This window comes from Xyrauchen texanus, chromosome 26 (assembly GCF_025860055.1).
Source record: "Xyrauchen texanus isolate HMW12.3.18 chromosome 26, RBS_HiC_50CHRs, whole genome shotgun sequence".
NCBI classification, from domain to species: Eukaryota; Metazoa; Chordata; class Actinopteri; order Cypriniformes; family Catostomidae; genus Xyrauchen; species Xyrauchen texanus.
The window spans coordinates 23,168,488-23,195,225 of record NC_068301.1 but is presented as its reverse complement, the minus strand read 5'-3'; the positions used below and the strand labels follow the sequence as shown (position 1 = coordinate 23,195,225).

General features: G+C 37.8%; 2 protein-coding genes and 1 long non-coding RNA gene across 3 annotated transcripts in view; 2 read left to right on the top strand and 1 right to left on the bottom strand.

The window, feature by feature from the left end:
* The window catches only part of LOC127619779 (protein tyrosine phosphatase type IVA 2-like), a 62,837-nt gene that overhangs the window by 35,924 nt on the left and 175 nt on the right, over nucleotides 1–26,738 (bottom strand). The gene's annotated exons all lie outside the window — the stretch shown is intronic.
* On the top strand, nucleotides 741–4,121 carry LOC127619780 (uncharacterized). Its single transcript, XR_007967617.1, has 3 exons — nucleotides 741–1,017; nucleotides 2,630–2,762; nucleotides 3,983–4,121. It is a non-coding gene; the product is annotated as an uncharacterized LOC127619780 (long non-coding RNA).
* LOC127619778 (uncharacterized) lies at nucleotides 4,149–6,918 on the top strand. The gene is made up of 4 exons (XM_052092760.1): nucleotides 4,149–4,216; nucleotides 4,328–5,400; nucleotides 5,500–5,668; nucleotides 6,326–6,918. Exons 2-4 carry the CDS (start codon nucleotides 4,554–4,556, stop codon nucleotides 6,450–6,452), a joined length of 1,143 nt encoding a protein of 380 aa, XP_051948720.1. The 5' UTR covers nucleotides 4,149–4,216; nucleotides 4,328–4,553; the 3' UTR covers nucleotides 6,453–6,918.

Sequence of the window (26,738 nt, the reverse complement as noted above, 5' to 3'; positions counted from 1 at the left end):
CAATTTTGTTAATTTGACATGCAAATATTGTAAAAAATAAAGTTTTAGTCAGTTGTTCTTAAAAAATACAAATGTAAATCACTTTACAAGTTTATGCTGTACTTTTATCATGATTGATGAAACGATGCAAATTGAGGTAATAAAAATGTTTTCACAAAAAAATTAATTGTGAACCTGAGAGGTTGCCTATCTTATATATAAAAATAGGCTACAATTATAATAACATTGTTTTTATAATTTAGGCTTTATTGTTGAGTGTGTGTATAAGACATTAAAATGATTGATATAAAGTAATAGCCTACTTCTGTTCAGTCCTTATCCTTGTATAATGCCTTATGTTTCTTTTAGTCTTTCAATTTTAATGTAATAGCCTGGTTTTCTACATTGGCCTATTGATAAAATAATAGTAATAATTTGAGCATTGTGTCATTATCACAGGCTAAACAACCAAACAGTGCCTTCACATCACTTTATGATTTATTTGTATAGCCTACTGTATTTATAGAGTGTGTGTATAAGGAATTAAAATTATAATTTTCTGTTCAGTCCTAACCATAATCCTTGTAGGCTTTACGTTTCTTTTAGTCTTTAAATTTTAATGTAATACTTAGCCTAGTTTTCTATTTATATTTATAAAATTTGAGCATTGTATCATTTTCACAGGCTAAACAACCTAACAGTGCTTCCTCTAACCACAGACTTGTACCTGTCCTCTCTCATTGTGCACTAGTCTGCCTAATTTTGAATTTCATAGTGCGCAATTGAAGCTCGTCTCTGATTGGATACTGAAGTGAGAGCGGGAGAAGCACGAGCTCCTTGTTCACGGCTGCTGCAGCTGCTGTGCTAACGTCAATTAACTTGCGAGCCAGCGGCGATTGCTAGAGAGAAAACAGAGGCACAGCAGAAATCTTCGGACCACTTTGTCATTTTAAAAGTTTTTAGGACAAATCTACGATTTTAACACAAGTTTTTTGGAGGGTCTGCTGCTGTTCAATCCGAAAATTGAAAGTTTGCAAGGTAAGCTTCACATTTAGCCTACTTTTTTTTTTTCCCAAGACCAAACGAAAATGTGTAAGCACATGGTGTAAGCTAGCACCAGTTGATATTTAATACCAGTAACGTTAATGTTAACGTTAACGTTAGCTAGCTAGCTAGATCAATGCGTGATAACTTAGTTAAGCTGAATAGCACAGGCAAACACTTAAAATACTAAAAATGATCACCTGCGTCTTTTGTAAAAAGAAATTGGATACATTAAGAGGCTATGTACTACATTGCAGAGTGCATAGAAATGAGCCCCGTTGTCTTTTCAAATGTGTTGGCGCCAACTGTAGTCAAACATTTACCACTTACTCAGCTTTCAAGGGCCATTTTTATCGTGTGCACAATGCACCTGCACCGCAAGCTGCTCCTATAGCTGTTGTTGCGGATTTAAAATGCGCAGTTTCATTATGTGCCCGCCATTTTCACACGGTGAAAGAGCTAGTGTCTCACTTAAATGATCATATTGGAGAGGGCAGGTCGGTGTCATGTCCAGTAAGTGGTTGTAAGCACGTATTTACAAAAAAGTCATCATTTACTTCTCACATGTGTAGGAAACATAAAGCATGCTCCCCAGATGGTATTGATAACATGTACAGGGAAACTCGACCTCAGCCCCCAGATATCATTGCCAGTACAGATGATTCAGAAAACACACATGAAGCCATGCCAACAGCTAGTGCAGCCAGTGATATGCCAGAGAATGATAGTCAGTCTTATCTCAGAAACATGTGTCTCTTTTACCTTAAACTGCAAGGACAGCTGCTTATTCCTGCCTCTACTATACAGACTATTGTTGAGGAAATGCAAAATGTGCATGAGTTAGGTCAAGCCTATACAATAACTAAAGTAAATACTTTATTAAAACATGATATGAGCCTATCAGATGAAGCAGTCACTAAAATCTGTGACTGCATTAAAGAGTCAGATTTGTTCTCTGCCTGTCATCAGGGACAATTAAGAACAACATACTCCAGAAATCAGACATTCACAAAAATGTTTAAATACACCGAACCCCAAAAAGTGGCATTGGGAATGGATGAAAACATGACAGAAAAATGTGCTTACTACATACCAGTGGCAGAAACTCTGAAGAGCTTTTTGCAGTCACATTTAGGGAGGAATACACAGTCAAAACAGTTTGGAGATCCTGATGTAGAGGTTTTTACGGATTTATATGATGGACAAAATTTCAAATGTCACCAGTTCTTTAATGAAAACCCTGAAAGCCTCAAACTGATTTTGTACCAAGATTCATTTGAAGTTGTGAATCCCCTGGGTTCTGCTAAAAAGACGCACAAAGTTCTTGCAGTCTATCTTTCATTAGCAAATTTACCCATTCATTTGCGTTCAAATACTGATAATATGTTTTTAGTCTTGTTGTGTATTGAGAATGACCTTAAGCGTTTTGGAGTAGCCAAAGTTTTCTCAGAGTTGTTGGCAGATCTGAAATCCTTGGAGACCGATGGAATAAATGTAGATGGAGAAACCGTAAAAGGGGTCTTTACTGCATTGCTGGGGATAACTTGGGTTCTCATTGCATAGGTGGGTTTACAGAGAACTTCAGCCGCTCTCATTATTTTTGCAGGTACTGTGAAATCACAAGAAGTGAGTTTGAGGCTGATCCGAATGTCTGTGGTCCTCCACGCACCCCAGAGACGTATGACGCGGCTGTTGCTGATCTCCAGGCTGAAAACATCCAAGGTGTCAGAGGAATAAAGGTAAAGTCTATCTTTAATACCCTTGAGTCTTTTCACGTATCCCAGCCTGGTCTCCCGCCATGTTTAGGTCATGACCTCTTTGAAGGAGTCTTGTCATATGATCTAGCACTGTACCTGAAGAACATTATAAAAAAGCAAAAATGGTTCACATACTCCCTCTTAAACAGGCGCATCAAACAGTTTAAGTACAAAGGATCTGAAGCACTCACAAAGCCATGTGCTGTCAACCCTGACGGAGCCAAGTTATCGGGGCAAGCCATTCAAAACTGGAACCTTTTGAGATTGCTACCAGTTTTGATTGGTGACAAAGTGCAAAACCATGAGGATGAAGTATGGCAGTTAGCTCTCCAGCTAAAAGACATTGTGGATCTTATTTGTGCTCAGAACATTTCCTTGTCCCAGATAGCATATCTTGACATTTTGATCCAAGAATATTTGGAGTCGAGAAAGATGTTGTTTCCTGAAATTCAACTAAAACCCAAGCACCACTATTTGCGCCATTATTCAGCACTGCTCTTGAAATTTGGTCCATTGATTAGGTTATGGACAATTAGGTTTGAAAGTAAACACAGTTATTTTAAAAGATGTGCCAGACACTTGAAAAACTTCAAAAACATTTGTCAAACTTTGTCAGAGCGTCATCAGATGTATCAGGCATATCTTTTAGCCGGGCAAGAATGCAGTAAACTACTGCAAGTGAAGGACAGCTGTGCGTTTTATCCCAACCTCTACAGTAACGCTATTAAACATGCAGTCAGGGAGTTAGCCTTTTCAGAGAGCAATACCACAGTTACCACAAACATTCAGTACAAAGGCACTGCATATAAAAAGGACAGTTTCTTGTGTACAGAAATTATGAGTATATGGAGATTGGTGAACTTCTACTCATCTTGATTCAAAATGACACATCTGTGTATGTTTTGATGGATATCCACAAAGGCATCTTCCTCTCAGAATACCATCTGTATTCTGTGACAAAGGACAGTCTTGGGTTACAGTGTATCAACATTAATGACCTGCCCGATTTCTATCCTTTGGTGTCATACATTCTTGATGGATACCAAGTCATTCCACTAAAACACAGTATTGTGGCAAAATAAAGTCCAATTAAAGCTCACTTCTCACTCTAAATAGTTTGACATTAATAAAAGTGTTACCTGATGCATGTCCCTGCTCTGTTAAGTGTATGTACTGTATATTTTTTTCTGTTCTGTTCGAAGGTGGCATTTTTTCTTCAATGCAAATATGAGTGACTCAGAGCAAACATTCCTAGATGTCGCCATCATGGAAGTCCTACCACAACTTCAAGCAGTGAACAAAAACATCCTGGAAGAGCACTTGCAGTCCATTGGAGTCGAGACGTATGATGATCTACGCCGTAACGGAGGCTGATTTGATGACTGCATTAAGACCTGTACAAGCCAGAAAGCTTCTTTCTGTTTGGAAACAGAAATGTAAGTAAAAACACCACACAACCCACAACTATTCAAAATCAAAAGCAGACATGGACATTGTGTAATATTGTACAGTGTGAATCATAATCTTATTTTTTTTGTCATTTAAAGACCACACTCCTGAGAACAGCTCCCTATCATCTGTGGAAGCCTCACCTTCCCAATCGCGGTCATTGCTCTCTGTTTCACCCCAAAGTACATCGTCAACCTCCTCCAGCAGCCCAGGAGTTGACACACATTGGGATGACAACTTTGAAATTCCATGGAGTAAATTTCCTGACGAAGTGATGCATTCTTTGGAGAGGGAAAAAGGCCAGGCCCAAAACTGAGGAGGAAAATGGTCCGGATTGTTGTGACTGAGATGATGGAAAAATGCCCTCATGTAGGTAAAAAGCATTCAACTGACGTTGCAACAAAAATGGTGGCAAAATATCCCAAATCTCTCCAGGATGTAATAGATGGTGATATTGTTGGAACAGGCTACCATTCACTTGTCAAACAGTTGCTAAACAGAATTGAAAATGTGAGGCGCACTTCAACACCCAAAATAAGAAAAAGAAAACATCAGACTGATGTCTCAGACCACACAGACGAGATCCCATTAGAAGAGAGAGCAGCAATGCAGGATACTTACGGATGCATTAAATGGAATGTAAAATTTCTGCCCCTTGAAGAAACTCAAGAGAGCCAGCAGCAAAAGATGGAAAAACTCAAGGTGATGTTCCAACACTCTGATGCCAATCCAGAAGAGGTAAAATGTCTAATGAAGTCCACATTTTATACCCAGCGTCAACATGTCAACCAGGGAAAAAGTATCAAATGCCTTAGAGAGGAGTGGCCGTTTTGGTTTGATGAACTTGGCATGTCAGTCCACTTCATGGAACTGACTGGGATTGACCTCAAAGAGACATTCACACGAAATTTGGATTTGAAGGGAAAAAGGCTTCTCAACTACATGACCACAGTTTGTGTCAACAAGAGCAAGAAGCTCCTTCAGAATTATGCAAGGCTTCAGAGGATGCGAGGACTGCAGACTGGCTGCTCAGATGATGTGATAGAGATGCTCCTGCTTCTGCTCAGCTACTTTGATGAGGAGTCCATGTTCTTCCATGTAGAAGATACATGTCTGGCAGAAGAGGTCCAACTGGAGCAAGTGCCTCTGACACCCACTGTTATTGTCTGTGGTAAGTCTGTTTCATATCTCTTTTTTTAAATTGCACTGTTTATAGAATTTGTCATGTGAGTGCAGCCTTATTAATATAACCTGTTAAATTTGTTCATAGGACAGTCCTGCTATTCCGCAACAAGGTACATGCTGAGTCTGGATCGGAACCTTATCAACACAAACATCTCCTCCTTCATTTCTGCATTGTGCCTCATGTTCGGGAGTTACTACTGTTTTAATATCCATTATCCATCTGAGCTGGCTTCAACTCTGGAGTTTCTTCAAAGGTGAGTAAACATGGCTTACTCATTTTTCAGACCTGGGAGTCTGTCTCTGAGGTCCCGGTCTTAATCCGGACCTTAACTAAGGCTGGGACTCAAGGCCAAGAGTCAGACCCAGACTAAGAGCCGGACTCAAGCCCGGTCTTAGTCTGGGTCTGACTCTTGGCCTTGCCTCTGGGTGTGGCCTGAGTCTCGGCCAAGCTCGGACCCGGACTCAGACTGTTATATGTGTGTGTCTGTCTCTCTCTCTCTCTCTATATATATTACATTACACACACCGCTCAAAAAATAAAGAACACTTAACACAATGTAACTCCAAGTCAATCACACTTCTGTGAAATCAAACTGTCCACTTAGGACACTGATTGACAATCAATTCCACATGCTGTTGTGCAAATGGAATAGACAACAGGTGGAAATTATAGGCAATTAGCAAGACACCCCCAATAAAGGAGTGGTTCTGCAGGACCTGCAGAACCACTCCTTTATTGGGGGTGTCTTGCTAATTGCCTATAATTTCCAGTTTGATTTCACAGAAGTGTGATTGACTTGGAGTTACATTGTGTTAAGTGTTCTCTTTATTTTTTTGAGCAGTGTGTGTGTGCATATTTTTTTTTTTTTTTACTGATCAATTAAAATGCTTAATATGCTTTTATTCTACAGGTGTTTTTTCTCCATAAACCCAGAAAAAGGAACCAAAGTAGAGAACAAAAACTCCAAGCGTCGTCTCAACGTGAACCCTCGAGTCCTCACCCTGATACAGGAACTCTCCGATCACGAGTGGTGTTAAGCCTAAGTATGGACTCTTTCTGTGGACTCTGACTGTTTGTTTAAGAGGTACTGTTAGTTTTCGCTTTAAATCCACAATGTGTATTATGGTTAAGGCACAATAAGTAATTTTTGTTTTAAATGCACTATGTAACTTTTTCTGGTAGAGGGTCCACCACCTGCTTGTTTCATGAAGATGTTCTTTCTTTGCGGGAATGTTCCACAGTATGGTATAAAACTTATCTATCTTGCATTTATTCAATTAGAACTTTTTTTTATTGCAAAAAAATAATCTTAAAAGGAACTCGCCGACATTTTGGGACTTTAGCTTATTCACTGTATCCCCCAGAGTTAGATAAGTCCATACATACCCTTTTCATCTCCGTGCGTGCTGTAACTCTGTCTGACGCACCCACCGCTAGCCTAGCTTAGCACAAAGACTTGAAGTAAATGGCTCCAGCTTGCATACTGCTCCCAATAAGTGACAATAACGCCAACATTTTCCTATTTATATGTTGTGATTTGTAAAGTCACAGTGTGTACAAATGACAAGGTCATATGAGAGACAGCCATCTTTTAACCGTATACATACTGGGAACTATATTCTCAGAAGGCGAAGCACTGCTACTTGGGCGGAGTGATTAGCGCAACACTCTGAGCGAACTCTCTGCTCCTCACCACGGGGCTTCTCAGGCGCTGCGAGTAAATCACTCCGCCCAAGTAGCAGTGCTTCGCCTTCTGAGAATATAGTTCCCAGTATGTATACGGTTAAAAGATGGCTGTCTCTCATATGACCTTGTCATTTGTACACACTGTGACTATACAAATCACAACATATAAATAGGAAAATGTTGGGCTATTTTGTCACTTATTGGGAGCAGTATGCTAGCTGGAGCCATTTACTTCAAGTCTTTGTGCTAAGCTAGGATAGCGGTGGGTGTGTCAGACAGTTACAGCACGCACTGAGATGAAAAGGGTATGTATGGACTTATCTAACTCTGGGGGATACAGTGAATAAGCTAAAGTCCCAAAAAGTCGGCGTGTTCCTTTAACAAACATGCATTCTTACTTTGAGGGGCTCGCCTCTCCACAGATCTGACCTGTAACTTGGCCTTGTTGGCATCACCTGATTGTCTCCATGGAGATAGATAAGTTTATGCCATACTGTGGAACATTCCAGACAGGGAGAGTGGGTGGTTGTTGTGAATTGGGTTGTTGTTGAGCACCTGACACTTAAACTTTGTGACAAAAAAATGTCCAGATTTAAAGAGGAGTAACTTCTGGAGTATTTCAACTGGGATTCATATTAAAATAACCATTGTAGCTTCTTTGCATGTTGTATACATTGAAAAAAAATGCATCCAATTGTTTTATGCCATACTGTGGAACATTCCAGACAGGAAGAGTGTGTGTTGCTGTTGTGAATTGGGTTGTTGTTGTGCGCCTGGCACTTAAACTTTGTTCAAAAAACGTTTGAAAAGTTTTCAAACTTTGTTTGAAAAAAAAAAAAAAATGCATCCAATTGTTTACAACTATTGACTATGGCTGTTGAATAAATTTCCCAAAAGTGATATTTTCCTCTCTTGTCTTTTCTCAAGATGTATTTTTTAGATCTACCACAATATAACTTCATTATTAAAACATAAAAATACAGCATATTATGAATAGATTTTATGTTTAATATACAGAACATCTCCATTTAAAAGCGCAGTTTTACTGTTGTTTTTAGCAGTTTAAATTAGTTTTATGTATGATATTTCCCTGTTAATTTTATAATTTATTGATGCACAATAAGCAATTATTACATGTAAAAAATACAGGAAATGGTCTATTTATATACAACACAGTTATGCAAAATTAACAAAAAACATTTGTAGAATTAACCGTTTTTTAATGTGATTCACCCGTGATTTCATTCACTGTAAATCAATTTACATATTTCGCCAGTAAAGTTATCTACTGTGCTGCTGTATTTTTTACAGGAATTCTCTGGTAACCACAGCTGCCAGCGTTTTCCTGTAAAAACAACGGGTTTTTTTTTACAGTGTAATGCTCAGTTTTAACCTGGTTGGAGTACAGGGATAAAGCCTCACTTCATTCACAAATGAGCCCCTTTTTTTTTTAATGGTAAGCAACAGGCATTATTAATATCTTTGTGCATTAATAATAATGTTAGATCATTGACTTTAGCCTGTATTGATAGAAGAGTATTACATGAATACAATGGAACCATGGTGAATTATACAGTGTATTAATTATTATAATAAAATAAACTACACAAAATAAGTAAAAACATTTTCATTTTCTTTTTTAATTTTACATGAAGATGCAGTTCCCTACAAAATCCCCATAATCATTCTAGAAAAAAGAATTCATCTCAAATAGAGCTATTCAAGTCATATGGTGAAGTTATCCTGTATTTTTTCATATCGCAATATATAAATCGCAGAAAAACTAAATATCGCAAAGTCAGTTTTTTCCAATATCGTGCAGCTCTACTTAAAACACATATTCAAGATTTTTTTTTCTCTAACATAGTAGGGGTGAATCGATTCACTATTCACAGGTTTTCGATTAGATTCAAAAATGATTTTTGCAGGAGCCTGGGTAGCTCAGCGAGTATTGAAGCTGACTATAACCCCTGGAGTCACAAGTTCGAATCCAGGGCATGCTGAGTGACTCCAGCCAGGCCTCCTAAGCAACCAAATTGGCCCGGTTGCTAGAGAGTTAGTCATATGGGGTAACCTCCTCGTGGTCGCGATTAAGGGTTCTCGTTCTCAATGGGGCATGTGGTAAGTTGTGCGTGGTTCGTGGAGAGTAGCATGAGTCTCCACATGCTGTGGGTCTCCGTGGTGTCATGCACAGCGAACCACATGATAAGGTGCACGGACTGACAGTCTCAGAAGTGGAAGCAACGGAGACTTGTATTTTTTTTTTTTTTTTACTACTTCCACTAACGTGTCTCAAGCAAGAAAAAGGCAAATTGAAGTTTATTCCAGCAAAAGTAACTTGTATACAGGCTACTTGGAATTATGGCTGGGCGATACATCGAATACCTACGATATTATCACGATTTTGCTGAAAATATAATATTCAATAATATCGTGATGATTTTTATGAGCCTTTTATTTGGCAATTAAGTTTCATAAAGTGCATTAGTAGACTAATTTCACGATCCTTCAGGGCTGTATAATGATTCAAAATAACATCAAAATGGAGATATGATCATATATGATTATTTAACAGCCAAAGGCTGCGATTAAAGACAGATAAACATGGTCTGCGTGTGCTTCAGAATTAACTGGGGACGCACAGGGGTTCGTGTTTTTTAGAGTTCACCTGCATTGTGAAGTTCTTTATAGCAGTTACTAATGTTTGGAATTGCACAAAGTTATTATACAAATCTACAAACCCTGAACAGTATAGGAGCATGCATAATAAAAGCTCCTGGTGATGCTGAAATAAACACGACTGCACTTACAGTGTCCAAATACAAACCTCAGTTTAGGGTGAAGTAAATAGGACAAAAATATATTAATTTATCTTTAACAAATGTTATCCTGAAAATAATAATTCAGTACGATACAATATTCATCTGGTTTCCAAAAATAGGCTAGTTTTTGCACATGTTGTTCATTTCACAAAGAAATTGGTAAGATTTACCAAAATATATGAAGCTAAATAAGATTCTTTTTTTCAAAAACATTTATAGAATGTCATCAATTTAGTGAAAAATATTGAGATATAATTTCTGAAGCCATATCGTCCAGCCCTACTTGGAATACAATAATAAATGTGCAATTTATTAAAGTAAAACATTAAAGTAACATCATCTGTCTACTATCAGTTTAAAAAATAAATAAAAAGAGAAAAGAAAACCAATAGAATGTTTTCTGCACAACAACAAATCCCCAACTAAACAATGATACAATTAAAATGGCAATATTTTATCTTATATAAAATAATGGCTTAAGTTTCCTCACAATTAAATCACTTTAAGTGGTGACCCAGAGTCAGAAATTAACTTTTACATTTAGGGTCAATATTTTCCCCTTGTATTTGATTTTCAGGGGCATTATTTATCTTTATGAGGGCATACATTTTTCTTACAATTTAAAACTAAATGTGGCGTATCCATGTGTCAAAGTGCCAATAATTCATTAATAGAAATACTTAAGTCTGAGAATGTATTACGTCTTACGCTAAAATTTAATTCAACATAAGCCTATCATACGTTACAAATAAAAACAGAAGAATTAATTACGAGGGCATATTTTGCCTCCACATTTTTAATTTTGGGAGCATTTTTTTAATTTAAAATGCCATTTTCACTCTAAGCTCCCCTTAATTTCAGACCATATAGTGGCCATGCAGTTTGCAGCTGTATCAAAAGGTTTGAGCATTTTTGACACGTGACAAGATTGCTATTGCGAGCTGTCATTTGCTCATGCTCCACCACCCGGAGGAGATATCAGATATAAGGTGCTTGAAAGACTCGGAAGGCTGCTAGAAAAAGTTTCAGAGAGTGGTATGGATGCAACAGAGAGCAGGCGCGATCCAGTGAAGGGCTATGGAAGAGTGCATCATTTATTCACCCTCATGTTGTTCCAAACCCATGTGACTTAATTTCTTCTGTGGAACACAAAAGTAGATGTTAGACCGAATGTTAAGGAATGACAGCCTCGGTAATAGGGCTGGGACGACGCGTCGACGTAATCGATGACGTCGACGCAAAAAATACGTCGACGCAAAATATGCGCGTCGATTCGTCAGACCAAAACAAAGATGGCGGCGCCGGAGAGTAGAAGCAAAACGAGTGGCTCCTCAGACTATCAGAAGTGCAAGGCGGCACGTACTCGTTCATCTAAAGTGTGGGAATTCTTTAATTTAAAAGGAAAAAATTATGTGATATGTCGTCTTTGCAAAATGGAGATGGCTTTCCATTCTAGCACCACGGCAATGCACCAGCACTAGGGCTGGGATGACGTCGACGCAAAAAATACGTCGACGCAAAATATGCGCGTCGAATTGTCAGACCCAAAACAAAGATGGCAGCGCCGGCGCCAACACGAGTGGCTCCTCAGACTATCAGATGTGCAAGGCGGCATGCACTCGTTCCTCTAAAGTATGGGAATTATTTAAAAGGAAACAATTCCGTGATATGTCGTCTTTGCAAAATGGAGATGGCCTTCCATTCTAGCGCCACCCGAGAGCAGCAGCAGATGACAGAGCACCGTAAGTTTTTTTTCAACTCCCCACTTTGCACTCGATGTTGGAGTAGGCTATAATACGTTGTCGACACCTAAAGTTTTCGCTTATAGCTATTAATAATGCGCTTATAGCTATGAATGTCGTGAAAAATACATAGAGGACACTGACAACGCGCTGACAGACAGGACCAAGCAGGTAACATTTAATAAAGTCTCAACTTTCAAATTTGGACATTCAAAGAAAATTAAACCATAAATAGGCCTACTATTTTGTGGCTCTTTAATGTGTCGTGACAGATTGCCTCAGTTAAAGCTGCTCGTGAACCGATCAACTTTTCCTTGGTTAATTTATAGCATCAAATAGGCCAAACATGAATGTAGCCTACATCAGAAGGACTGTCGTTTTAACCACGGAAAGACGTCAGTACGGTAGCCTATAATCCATTATTCAAATTCAAATCCACCGACGTTAATCTTCTCTCTCCTGACTACTTTGTCCGACAAAAATGCCGTATTATGATTGATTGATCAGATCGCCAGTCAATCAAACTCCCAGGAAATGTTTTTTTTTTTTTTTTTTTTACATTTTATACACCCACCCCCCCGATGAAACCGGTATTACCTGTGTTGTCACAAGTCGATTAATCGAATCGAAATCGAATCGGACTGAAAAAATGAATCGCTAGATTAATCGTTTAAAAAATAATCGTTTATCCCAGCCCTACTCGGTAACCATTTATTGTCATTGTATGGAAAAGATACAATGAAAGTAAATGGTGACTCTGGTTAACATTCTGCCAAAGAGCTTTTTTGGGGTTCCACAGAAGAAAGTAGATTGGTTTGTAACAGCATGAGGGTGAGTAAATGGCGACAATTTTAAATTTGGGTTAACTATAACTTTAACATAATTGGCACATGCTTATGTACTCCACCCTGCTGTGAGCAAACATCCACTCATGCATTGACAGTTCACAGAAATACACCCCAACAGCTCTGACGCGTGCTATAAAGTAAGTGAGTAAAAGAAAGACATTCTTTAGGTCAAGGTGACAATGTTTCTCTGTGGATAGCTTTGCCATCGATTGCAGACTCAGCCATCTCGCAAATAGGGCAAACGTGTGCATACGGATCATCTGTAGATCTGTGTGTGTGTGAATGCAAGCATTGACACTCTAAACATAAACATAAACAAACTGCTGTTACACTCTTCCACTACAAAGTATGCAGAAGACACCAAGCAGTGCACAAGGGAGCAAAATGTGGTGATACACCTGCTCAGGTCTGCCTGAACTGTTGATCTGACCATATACAACAGCTGCGGGTTACACTGCACTGCCTTGGTTGAAGGCCAAGTGGTAAAAAAGTACAGCGGTGAAACAGAAAATGCTGGAATGCTGAATCCAGATAAGAGGCTATGCTCCAGAAAGTAGAGTCCATTTGATCAAAGCAGGATGAAAATGATCTCAGGCCATTAAGCAAATACCACATGCAGGACACTTTACTCCACCGCCAAAAAAGTTCACATGCACAGTCAGTCACACTGGTACCACATGTAATGCCACAAGCAATCAAATCATAACCTGATAACAGCTGCCAAAATGCTTAAAAATGCTATGCAGAGTAAGTGCAAAGACAAGTTGAATCAAGTTGGTCCACCACAAAAGCACACCTGGAAAAGATGATAAACATTCCTTTACCAATTATCATAATACTGCTTAAGCATTACTTTACCTGAATTGAAAATTACACCATGTCTTGCCCTAGCACCACAGCATTGTTTACAGCTCCAGTTCACTCTTATGAGATCAGAGAAAAAAGTTTGACTGAGCAGGTGTAACTGAATTGCAGCCATTAAGCTGTAGGTCACAAGAGATTTATGTTTTACAAGCAGAAGCGGAAACAGCACTCAGCCATGATAACATTCAGCCAAAAGACATTGGTTGAAAGATTCTTCTTCTTTGAACATTAAACAGCTCAGGCAAATATCTAACTGAGCACTGACAAACTCGCTAGATTTTACACCTAAAATCACTAAAAAGTGATGAAATCATGTTACACATGTTTAACCAAAATTAACAGAGGAAAACTGGGCACACACAGGAAGAACTTTGCTCCGTATGCATGCCAGAGCAGAGGCACTCAAGAGTATGAATTCTGGGTAATAATAAACATTAAAGAGGCCACTTGCGCCATTCTCAGAAAGGCAGAGGAAATATGGGTACTGCTTTAAGACAGAATAACACAGTGAACGAATTAATGTCCCATCTCACCAGGTGCTTTATTTGGCTGCTAAGAGAAGAAAAGTGATAATTAACACGTCTGACCACACTATGGTTATTTTATTTGATTTGTCTTTTGATACTTTCTCCAATGGACCATAGGGTCAAGTGTAAGCAGCTATTTATCGGTTTAAATAGCACTACCAATTTAGTATGGCACATTTTATCTCATAGGTATATGCTAAATGCCACACACATTCTTGAGGCCTGTCTGTCTGCATTCCTCAACAGTGTCTTAGCAGTGCACTGGGGAATTGCTTAAGGGCAAAAAGGGTTTTGAATAAAAGCTATGTATTTATGCAACAAATGATAATGTGGCAGTGGTGACGTCCAGCCAGCCCACAGTAACAAAAAAGCTTCTCCTTTTATGTGGAAATGACCTTTATCATGGGCTGACTACTGAACAAAAGCTAAACCCCAAAAAGCTAAACTTTGGAACAAATTCTCAACTAATGTGCACGTTAAAGGGATAGTTCGCCCAAAAATTAAAATTCTCTCTTCATTTACTCATTTTCATGCAATCCCAGATGTGTCTGTATGACTTTTTATTTTTAAAAGAATATCTCAGCTCTGTAGATCCATACAATGCAAGTGAATAGTGGCCATATATTTGAAGGTCCAAAAAGCATTTAAAGGCAGCATAAAAGTAATACAACGGACAGAGGTTTTATTGTGTCTTCTGAAGCAATGCAATCACTTTGGGTTAGAAACAGATACATTTTTCAATATAAATTTCCGTGTCTTCTGAAGCAATGCAATCACTTTGGGTGAGAAACAGATACATTTTTCAATCCTTTTTTAATATAAATTTCCACTTTTTCAAAGTGAAAGTGGAAATTTATAGTACAAAAATAGGGATGCACAGAATTTCTGGGCTGATACCGATAACCAATAATTCACAGCCCATTGTGGCCTATACAGATAACCAAAATTTATATATAAATAATATCAAAAATATATCAGTCTTCGATTTATCGTACATTCCTAGTAAAAAGGACTTAAATATAAATGCATTTCTGAAGTAATATATAGATTTAACCACTGATGTCATGTGGATTACTTTTATTCTGTCTTTGTGATTTTTGGAGCTTGAAAGGTCTGGTCACCATTCACATGCATTGTGTGGACCTAGAGACATATTACAGACAAGTAGCCTGATTAAAATCTCAATAACAAATGTTAGCTCAATAGCGCAGTACTGAGCACAATTTTAATCATCCCTACGCTTCACTCTCAAAATGTGGGGAATTCCCTCTATCACAACACCCTCTCTTCCCTCTTGCCTTCACTCGTGGTGCAGCGTTCAGCAGCTTGTGAGTGCGAACAGTGGGGAAAGCACATATTTACTGAACTTTAGGTTTTACATATATAAAAGTGTATAAACCTGTTAATTAGAAATGCAAAATGTGTTGTACCACATCTCTATAAGTGAGCGATTCAATAAAACTATTGCTCCCGTTTATAATCAACAAAGCTGTCTTGATAAGTGTGCAAATTTTGTCTCATCACATCATGGCATTCCCTCATAATACAGAAACAAAAGGCAGAAATGTAACTGAAAATAATACCATCTGTAGAGTAAGGCTGCAACTAACAATTAACAAATCAAAAGATTATTAGAATGATTATTTGAATTTTGGGCAATTATTGCAAGGATTTATCATTAGCTCTCAACCAATTATTCAAAATCATCTTTTAAAAATATTTCTAAACAACATTAACTGAATTGCAAGAAGAAAAATCCACTTTATTAAGTATAATTCAGTAAAACATTAATTGCATATATCTTATTGTTTACTATAATTTACTAAATTTAAGTGTTTGTCTTGTTTTCCAATTAAAATGGTCTAAAAATCCTTAAGTTACATTTACTGGAGAAGCAACATATATTTAGACATGCTTTAAAGAGAATGTATCTTAAATATAAGTTTATTTTTTCTCTTACTAATTCTTATAATTCTGCGAGTGCAGTAAAGACAAAATATATTTATATTCAAAATCTATTTTCTTAAAGCAAGTCTAAATATCTTATATGCTGCTTCTCAGGTCAGTGCATCGTATTTTTTAAAGGACTTTTAGATATTTTTAAATATCTGCATTTATAATATTATATTCAACATTACTCATAAAAATCTTTTTTATTCTAGAGTATAGCTGCTAAAGTCAATGTACCTTGTTTTAAAAGAGTTTTAGATATTTATATTGGAAAACAAGCCAAAACAAAAGCAAATCAAAAACTTATTTTGTTGCAGTGTATAATGGGGCGAAGACTACACTCTCTTATCTTTGTTCACTTCAATCCAGCATTAGCTAAAAAAATCATTAATAAAGCTGTATATTGCCAATTTTCTTCATGGTAAGAAATGCACAGTGACATATATATGGAATTATAATTCAATAAGTCAAGAGCCATCATGTTATAATCTAGCTACATTAAGTGATGAGCATCCCCCACAACAGAGTGTCAATCAGCCAGGTCTCCCCCTAAGATCGGGACATTAACGCAACTCATAGAAAAGGCACTGACCGCCCAGGGAAATGCCAGTTTCGGAGTTTGTAGTTATTTACCTGACCTGCTTCCTTATTATTTGAACTTTAATAAAAGCGATAACACATTAAATATCAGGCCGATGCAGATTGTTTGAAATCCGGGTCGGCCGATGGCCGATTAATGCTTATTAGTGCAGATGTTATTCATTCAAGAGCTGTAAGTGATTTTCTCTTTGCCTTTTGTTGTTTGATTCGCAGTAATGGCTCAATCGTCAGCATGTTTATTAGACAGCTTCCCCTTTAAGACCGAGTCTAATAGGCTCCTGATGCAGCATATTTTCTCCCAACTATTTCCATAACTACCAGGCTACGTTTGAATGTTTAGTTATGTCCTCCGTCGTCAGTCATTAAACAGGGCTCATGTTGTGCTCACTGTGGCACCGCGTCAGCAAGAACTCTATCTCTCTCTGATAGCTAAATTACATCACAGACAAATGGTTTCATATTATTATACATAGAAATGGCTGGCGAGATAAAAATTACTTTCTCTTTATAGCAATAATAAATGTATTTTCTTAATTTCTCCAGTACCGACAGCAGAACCGATAACGTCCGAGCCAGTCCTTCAATAGCCTATAGTGCGTTGGTGACATTTTTTATTACTTATTTCTCTGCATTGCATGACAACCCTCTCAAATATAAGACACACAAACAGAACAAATAAAAGTATCAGATTCACTGTCTGTAATTGCAAAATTCTTGCTTACTTATTGTGACATGATAGCAACCCTTCTACTGTGATAATTCAACTTGAACTATGCTATCAATATCCAAAGTAGCCGAACGTCATGTCGCCTATATCGCGTTTGTTGCGTTTTTTCTTGAAGTTGGCAGTAACATATACAAAGTTTTTAATTAAATATAAAGAAGTTATACAAATTTAATCCTTACTGTTTTCTCCAAGGAACTTGGCTCCTTCCAATTAATCGGTCGACCTCTATTAAATATAACTGCATTTATGACGTAACATCTGGGTGTTTCCTTTAAATATGCTCAACACGCAAGTTTTGCTTCAGCAGAGCAGAAACAGGTATATTCTCTGCCAAGTTAATCAGTCCATTTTAATAATTATATAACAATATACATTCTAATAATATTAATACTATAACATTAATACATCATACAGTGAAAACAATCAATCTTTAATATACTTATCGGTTTTGAATATACAACATAACCAATTTAGCCTGTCTGACTTTCTATCTTCCATGGAACTCAAAAAGAGACGCTAGGGAGAATGTTAGTTTCAGTCTCAATTCACTTATTTTATGGAGAAAAAATAAATAAAATAATGCAGTGACCGTGAACAGTGACTAGCATTCTGCCAAAACTCTAATTTTGAGAGAAATTCATACAGGCTTGAGGGTGAGTAATGATTTACCATCTTTCTGCACGGAGCTCTTAATCCCTATTAAGTGTAAATGATGACGATGGAGGACAAGTGAATGACCAATTTACTTGCCCAAAGGACAAGCACATGACAATGCTTAATGTCGAGCCCTGCTTACCACAAATTAAAAAAAATCGATATGACAGCTTTCAATGGTGCACTAAAGCATTTTACTTTGCTACATTTAGCAAACAGGTAGTTGTGAGGTACCAGTTTAAATAAACTCAATAAAATGTTTTTAACTGTGCTTAAATCAGCATCAAAAATGCCTGATTACAGATAGGATCTCATTTGTGAATATTTAAAAATAGGCTATTTCTGCACTGCAACACAAACACAACAAAACTGACTTGTTAACAGGATTTATCCTTTCAAATATTCAAAATGGCTTATTTTGTGAAAAAACATTGCATTGTTTCTAACTGCATCAAAAAAGTTTGATGAACTATAATATCCAGTCACAAATCTGATCAGCATTTGAGGTAAGCTCCCTCCTCCAGACCTAAGGCTGGAGGTCTTTTTCTTAAGCTGACAGCAGGTGCTAGGAAAATGTACATCATCTAGGGCTGTCAAAATTGCTCAAAAATGACATTCGAATATTCCCTCTAAAAAAAACACATATATTCGAACTATTCGAATATCTGGTTGCGCATTTGGTCAATGACGCGCATTACGTCAATAACAGGACAAATTAATACAAAGAGACATAACTAATTGTATAGGTAGTTTATTTAAGTTTAAACATATTTGACAACGTATTACCTACACAAAAACAAGTAAATCAACTAATGGCCAAGACCTCACTCTCGCTCGCACGCGCAGGCACTCTTTCTCTCTCTCTCGCCCTCACGCTCTCTGCGCATAACGGTTTAAAAGAACAACAACAATAAACAAATGTTGAGTGCTGATCAAGAGTTTTGTGCAAGCAATATAAGGTCGCGACTCTTGTCCCAAATAAGCAGGCTTCATTCAGTGATTAAAACAAATTATTAACATTAATTGAAGTTTTACAGTATATAGAACCGACATTGAACGCTCCGAGCGAGCTGTGCTGTGGTAAACATGGAACTTTTCCTTGACATGAAACGGTAAATAATCAAACCAGTGGAAGCCTGCAGTGCATGAAACTGCTGTATCTAACCTACCTTATTCATGCAACATCTATTCAGTCAGTACAGTAGCCTTACATTTTAGTCATGTTTCTGTTTAACGTTAAATAAAATGAGGCACACAATTCCGAGAAATGTGACAACAAAGACCCCTCAGGCAGCACGCCCACTCGCAAAGCAGACAGCCGCACATCTGCTACCGCGGGCGCGTTTTTTTTTCCACATTCGAATATTAATTTTCACCTTCGAATTTCTGTTTTTTAAAACTATTCGAATATATATTCGAATTTAGAATATTCGTTGACAGCCCTAACATCATCCAAGACATGACAATATCAATGAGTTCATATCGCACAGTCTGACAAGCAAATATCTTCTAGGACTGTAAAAATCCTAGTGTATAGCGAGCAGGCTTTACTCACATCAATCTTGGGATTTGAGAATCGATATTGTGGGGATCGTACAAATGAAATTAAACCACGATGAATAGGAAAATAGATATTTTTAACCTCACCTGTTCAAACCTTAAGAAAAAATTTTAACTTTCCTACACAAACCACCATATCAGTGCATTAAATAAGCTTGAAGGAAGACAAGAAGTGGCTTAGTGGAAACACTAAGAGGGAGGAGACTCTTGTAAATGCTACCACAATCTTGCCCACTTCCTTTCAAGTTGAAGCTTACACTAATGTGACAAACCAGGAAGACACACAGTTAATGTTATTTAACACAGACATCTTCAGGATTACGCAGCTTGTATCAAAACCATGTAAAGGGAGTAGATATTTGTCAGGTCAGGATGAGAATTTGATGAGCAGCACCACGCTTATTGTCGTCAAGGAGCTATTCACTCTCCAGCTAGCAGTGCTTTATGTTGAGGCTTTGTTAATAATAAGAAGGGTCTCTATGGACCTCTGTTCTTGCCAAAAGTAACTCATTACTCACTAGAGACTCAAGTCTCTAGAGCAAAACAGCACCATGCAGAAGGTCCTTGCATTTCCTCCAATGAGTATACAGCCTTTCTATATAACAGCAGCTACAAAGTATTTGCAATAGGTTGTGGTTAATTAAATGCACATTAAAAGGAATATTCCGGGATCAATACAAGTTCAATCGACAGTAGACATGCCGCGATTATTAAATAACCCTCTGATCGCGGTTATTTGCTCTAACCGGGGTGCGTTTCTTTGTCACTAAGTTGTGCTCAGAGAGTCACTGAGTCGTACCACGGAGGTCAACCAGAGTAGCTCCTGTCCGGAAGAGCACTTGAAACACTCTAATGTGCGCGCTGTCAGCAGAGGCTCATGCCAAACTCCTGCGAAAACAAATACAAACTTTGATAGTGAGCGCGAAGCGCTCCGGATTCACTTTAAACGATCATGTAAAGGCAAATGTTCTTGGTCATAAAGGGTTCATTATATATACAGTGTAAATGCCACAGAGTGATAAAGAGGACATGCATGCTTACTCTGTTTTTGTGGAGTGATAAAATTATGAAACGAAATGGGTCTCTTGGGTTAAATAAAAGAGCACATGAATGTGAAAATTTAGGACAGAAATACTTTACTATTGCATACTATAAAATAATATTATATAATAAAAATATATATATATTATATTTATAGAAACATTTTATATCGTTTTTTTATTCCAGTTTCAAAAACAAGTGTAAATGTAAAATTTACCAAAAATAATGTTGACCAAAATGATATATATTTCAAGTATTTATAAATATTTTGATATTTAAAACATTTTTCATATCAAATATTAAATCCTTAAAAACGAAATAATATATCACTCTTTTATTATTTGAAGTTAAATAGGCAAAGACGACAGGAATAGTTCACCCAAAAAAGAAATTTTTGCTGATAATTTACTTACCCTCAAGCCATCCAAGACGTATTGGAGTTTATAGGATTATAGGCCTCCTCCTTTAAACAATGCAAGTGAATGTACTCCATTTTTTGATGATCCAAAATTTATATTTAGGGAGCATCAAAATAATCCACAGGACTCCAGTCGACAAATAAAGTTCTTCTGAACCCAAACAATTGATTACGTTTAAAAACAAAACAATACTTCTAAACTTTTTAACTACAAATTTTCGCTTCTGTAGTTCTCTGTGATGTGCGTTCATGAGAGGGATGATGCAAGCTCGTTGGTAAGGTCACGCGTCACATGGAGGAGGAGGCAGGAAGCGCGTCATTGTTTACAAGAGAAACTTGCACAGACCAAGCACAGCTCACAAACCAAAACAAAATAAGAAAACATTACTTGCAGTAAATAACCAGCCTTTATTTCGGAGCAATGCCGTTGCGTAATCTACTTGCGCTTTTTCTTTAACAGAAATATATAGGATATATTACTGTCAGGAATTAAGTTACACAAGATGTTGTTAATGAAACCAAGTGCAAAAGCGTTTACTGAGATTCACAGGATTTACACAATGAACTCAATGGTACAGAAGCTTACACAGGCAGTGATGAGTGACAATGACAAAGTTTTTACACATATCTGAGCTCGCTGGAAAAACAGCATGGGCACAGCCGATGAATTCAGATATCAACCCTTTGTTTCTTTCGATAGTCTGAAATCCTCAGGGGTAAAATGTTCACTGAACACCCTCCAATATTTGAGAGAAGAAGGGGTGTACTGATATCCAGGTTCAACGCGATAAGCCAGAGCTTCATTCGCTCATGATCATGTATAAGCAATCGATGAAAAGTTAATGTTTACATTATCTTTGGGGTTTCTGAACGTTGGGTTGCATCCAGTATACACACACCAAACAAACATTTTGAACAATACACTTATACAAATCTACAGCAAAGACAATTCAACTTTTGTACAGCACTCCTCTTGTAAACAATGACGCACTTCCTGCCTCCTTCACGTGACGTGTGACATTACCAACGAGTCTGCGTCATTCCTCTCATGAGCGTGTACAGAAGCGAACATTTGTAGTTAAAAAGTTTATTAGTATTGTTTTGTTTCTAAAAATAATCAATCATTTGGGTTCAGAAGAACTTTATTATTTGTGGAATGGAGTCATGTGGATTATTTTGATGCACCCTAAATATGAGTACATTCACTTGCATTGTTTAAAGGAGGAGGCCTGAAATGAAATCCTATCAATCTTAAATTATGTTTTGATGAAGAAGAAATTCAGATACATCTTTGATGGCCTGAAGGGGAGTAAATAATTTTTTTTTTTGGTAATACATCGGAAGATCCAAAAGTAGCCTATAGCCACAACCATAAACAAAATGTGTACACACATAACTTTAATGTGATAAAAAACACTTACTAACCCTTTCTGTGTAAAGCTATCCAATTTAAATCCAATTTTACAACTTGGTTGTCATGACAACGTAACACTGTAAACCCTAAAACACCTGTAAAATGACAATATACATTTTTTTTACAGCTCAATTAATACAAGTTTTAACAGAAGAACTAAAGGTTCTGTATTGAACCCGGAACGGAATATTTCTCAGGTCTGACATCAGTACAGGGAAGACAAAATTACCTGACTGCACACAGACATACAAAAAAGAAATGCATGCAAAGCCCGCAATGCATATGAAAAGATTATTTTTAGGTTATTCTACAAAGATTTTGATGCTGTATAAACATTATGAATTAGACTACATAGACTGAAAGCTCTATTTTCAGGAAATGAAACCACATCATTTGTCTACGGGTACTAGCTTTGATTTAAGAAGAATAAAATAAAAACAAACAGGACACTTCAGAATAACCAAGTTGGCCCCTTAGAAAATGCACAGAGAGAATCTTAAGGAAATAGATCATGGTCACATGAAAACTATCAAAGACTGTTTAATGAAGTTGCTTTAAAATGGTTCTAATGTAGCAAAGACAAACATTCAGTCATCAACTTTACCATTGACATGTCCATTGCTACATGACATTTAAGTATACCATGAGAGAAATAGGTCACAGTTAGGGTTGTGCCAATGGACGATATCATCGTCCATCGTGATGGCTGACCAACATCACGATGTCGAGCCACCATCGTGATGCCACGCCCCCTTTTGCGAGTCTTGCTAGTGTGACTCACTAATCCTAGTCTATTCTATAGTTAACCTAAAAACTTTGCAGGGATTGCTCTGTAAATTAAATTGAGAATATAACTAATGCATATATGCTATTTTAAATACTGTAGTATATGCCAGAGACGTGACGTGTTAGTCTGTGAAAATACTGTGTCAGGCAGGCTACACAAATATTGATCTTGACATTGTTAGCTTCTTGTCTTTTTTTTTTACATGTCTTACACTGTACATTTAGATTAAAATATTTTATGTTGTAGGCTACTAGAAAATAGACTTTATTAATTAATTATTAGTAGTTGTAGTGTCTCAGAAAATCTTGCTCATTGTCACATAGCTCTTGTATACACTGACGCGGCAGTTTAAGATAAACCCAGACCAGCAAACGTCAAATAACTTTTGTCTGGTTAATACTTTTAAAGAAAAATTTCCTTGGCCATAAATCCATAATGTCAAATCAAATGAAAGAAACAAGGTGAATATGAATAACACACATTTATTAAAACAGAAGAACAACAAATAAAGAACAAGAAAACGGAACAACACTCAGACCGAAACTCGGCATTAACATTTCACTTATAATTAGCAGCACAATTAACTTCAGCACAGGCTACAAAATAAATTATGTTATTGAAATATTGTAAAGTGATCATATGAACTACACAAATGAGCGTTTAAAAAATAATATGCAAAATCGAATAGCTCCATAGCGGATGGCGAAAAATGCGTAAAGAAGTCTAATATCTTTCACCATAGACCATGTTTAAATTTCGATGTTTCTGGCCAGAAATACCAACATATTCACTTTATCTGGTTTTAATAAGCTGCGGATTGGAGTAACTACACTACCCGCTGTGCTGAAGACCAGCTCTGATGGAGTACTGGTAGCACATATGCACAGATATTTCCGTGCTAATCTTGCCATGAACGGAAACCTTTTGTCATTTGTTTTCCACCAAGTCAGCGGGTCCTCTTCCCCATCAATGGCCATTTCCTGCAGGTACATGGTCATTTCTGCCTCGACCTTTTGCTCATCAGTGAGTAAAATAACGAAATTATAGTTTTTAAGTGGAAAATAGTATTTATGTAAAGAGATATATTAAAATAAAAAGTGCACAACTCTTATGCTACGTTCACACCGGACGCGAATAGCGCGTCAAATTCGCGCCTACCGCATCTAGTTATACGCTTGACCACTTTGAATCCATTTGAGGGGCGCGGGACATGCTGGAGAGGAGCCACTGCCAGGTCTGGGTCGGGTTGCGGCCAACAACTCCTCCAGAGAGGCACTCCGGGTGAGGGATGTCTTCATGGCACACTTCTCGGTGGAGGGAGCAGTACCATGGCAGCCGACGGAGTAGCGTTTGAAGTCCTCCTCATGACTTCCCCACAACGGCTCTTTTAAGAGCCACCCACAAACCTATAAAGAGCTAAACTATCTAAAAATAGTCCATTATTATTATTATATTTTGTATTTTTTTTCCCAGGTTGTCAGCCCCAGTTCCAGGATGTCAGGTCCACAACATGCACATTTATTAAGTTGAGACTTTTTAAAAATGTCAGGTTTTCCATGGTAGTATATCAGGTTAAATTATTTATTTATTTTTGTTTTGATGATAAATGGAGCCAGCCTCCAAAAGTAATTAACCTGTCCTGTGTTTTTTCCTTATTCAACACTGTCCAGACACTAATGTTGGTTGTCTTTACATTACAATAATAATGAAAGTTTACGTCACTTTACCTCCTGAGTGACAGCAGGCAGCTAGGCTCCTGATTGGTTAACGCGGCGCAATTGACGCCAAAGTTCAGATTTTTCAACTCGGGCGGCAGACGCGAATTCGCGTCAAACGCGTGAATGCACAAAATGCACCATTCGCGCGTAACGCGCCAGACGCTCAATTCGCGCGAACTTGCGAATGCGGCGTATTCGCGTCTACCGCGCCGCGCTCTACGCCTCATTCGCGCCGCAGGAATTTTTTACGCGCGTAACGCGTCTTTGCATTGACTTAACATTGAAATCACTCGCGCCTGACGCGCTATTCGCGTCCGGTGTGAACGCAGCATTAAGTGAAAGCTAAAAAAAAAAAATGCTTCACGTGTCGTGCAACCTACTGATAAAGCGCCGAGTCATTAGTTGGGTTAGAAAAATAACGAAATTATAATTTTCATATCATTTTTGAAAATTATATGAAATTATATTAAACCCCCCCCCCCCGACGATATCATCGTCCATCGCGATGTTTTACTGTCAACATCGTCAACTGCCAATTTAGGGGACATCGCCCAACCCTAGTCACAGTGTTTTCAACAAAGGCCTATTTAAGCTACCTTGCCAATACCCGTGACCACACAAAGTGATTCATTCAAAAATGTTATGTAGATAAGAGAAGGCAAATGGTTCGAAACAATAATAAGCAACATTGTCAGTGTCTCTCAGGACTCCAAACAAATAAAAACTCCTCATATCATGTCATAACATATAGGCATAATAAATGAACATTTGGAAAAGAATCTCATCTCATATCCTTATAAGATCCAGATACCTACTGAAACATGTCCTGACATGCTCTCACCTGGCCATTTTACAAACAGCATGACATTTTGGCAGGGGTGCATGCTGCATGTGCCGTCCCAAAAACAACAAGGCCACTGATCAATACAGTTTAAACAGTTTCCTCGTAATGATTACACAGTAGCAGGCTGAGAATAGGTAACGCCTGAAGCCAGATGACTCATCAAATACTACACACATGGCACATGTGATTAATGAACACCTTTACCGTTAAGCGCTACTTATTTTTCTAACCGGTTTAATTCATATTATCCCCCTTGTCACCTCACCTGTACATTTAAACACTACCTCTAAGTGCCACCTAGTTTACTACACACTTCAGGGCTCATGTTGGATCGTCAAAAACCACGTGCTGGATACGGGAAGTGGCCTTAAACACAGATCGAGGATATCTCAAAGGGTTACAATAAGCAAGAGTCGCAGTTAATATACTACAAATATGAACATTAGAAGAAACAAATGGCCAGACATGTGACTTGGCAAGGTTTCCAGTTCAGTCTGTCAGGGATTGTGTGGCGAAATGTGAGCGCCTGGCATCCTAACCATCAAGCCAATAAAATCAGGAATAGTCTAGATTTTTTTTTTAAGATAAAGTGGTGTCTATCTGACTGAACTCGGTTGATAACATTAGCTCGCTGGCTAACAATTCATCAACATCCTCTCTTGACCGGACAATCGACCGAATACAGCTAACAGTGGAAACAAATATCAAATGACCATAATATATTACGTTAAAAGACACGCATCAGACTAATTAGCTAACTGAATAATTAAAATTAAGGCGGGAACAAAAACAGCCTTAGTAACTTCTTGACCTGGCTTGTAGCGAGCTGCTAGCCAGGGCTGTCCAGGACAGTTAGTCAGAATGAGTATAACTCTAATCTCTCATTTATCGACAACACATGTACGCCACGGGTCACGAATGAACATTAACCGTCCCTGACCCCGTTACAAATACCGTCAAGCCATTAAAACAAGCGTGAATGGTGTGTTAGGGGTTTCATTTAAACGTACGCGGGCAAATGGCTGCCACCCTCGCGAGCTCCTTAACCGGCTGAAGCGCGAGCTCTCACAGCTGCACAAGAAATTATCACACAAGCATCTCGTCACATCGTCTTTTTTACT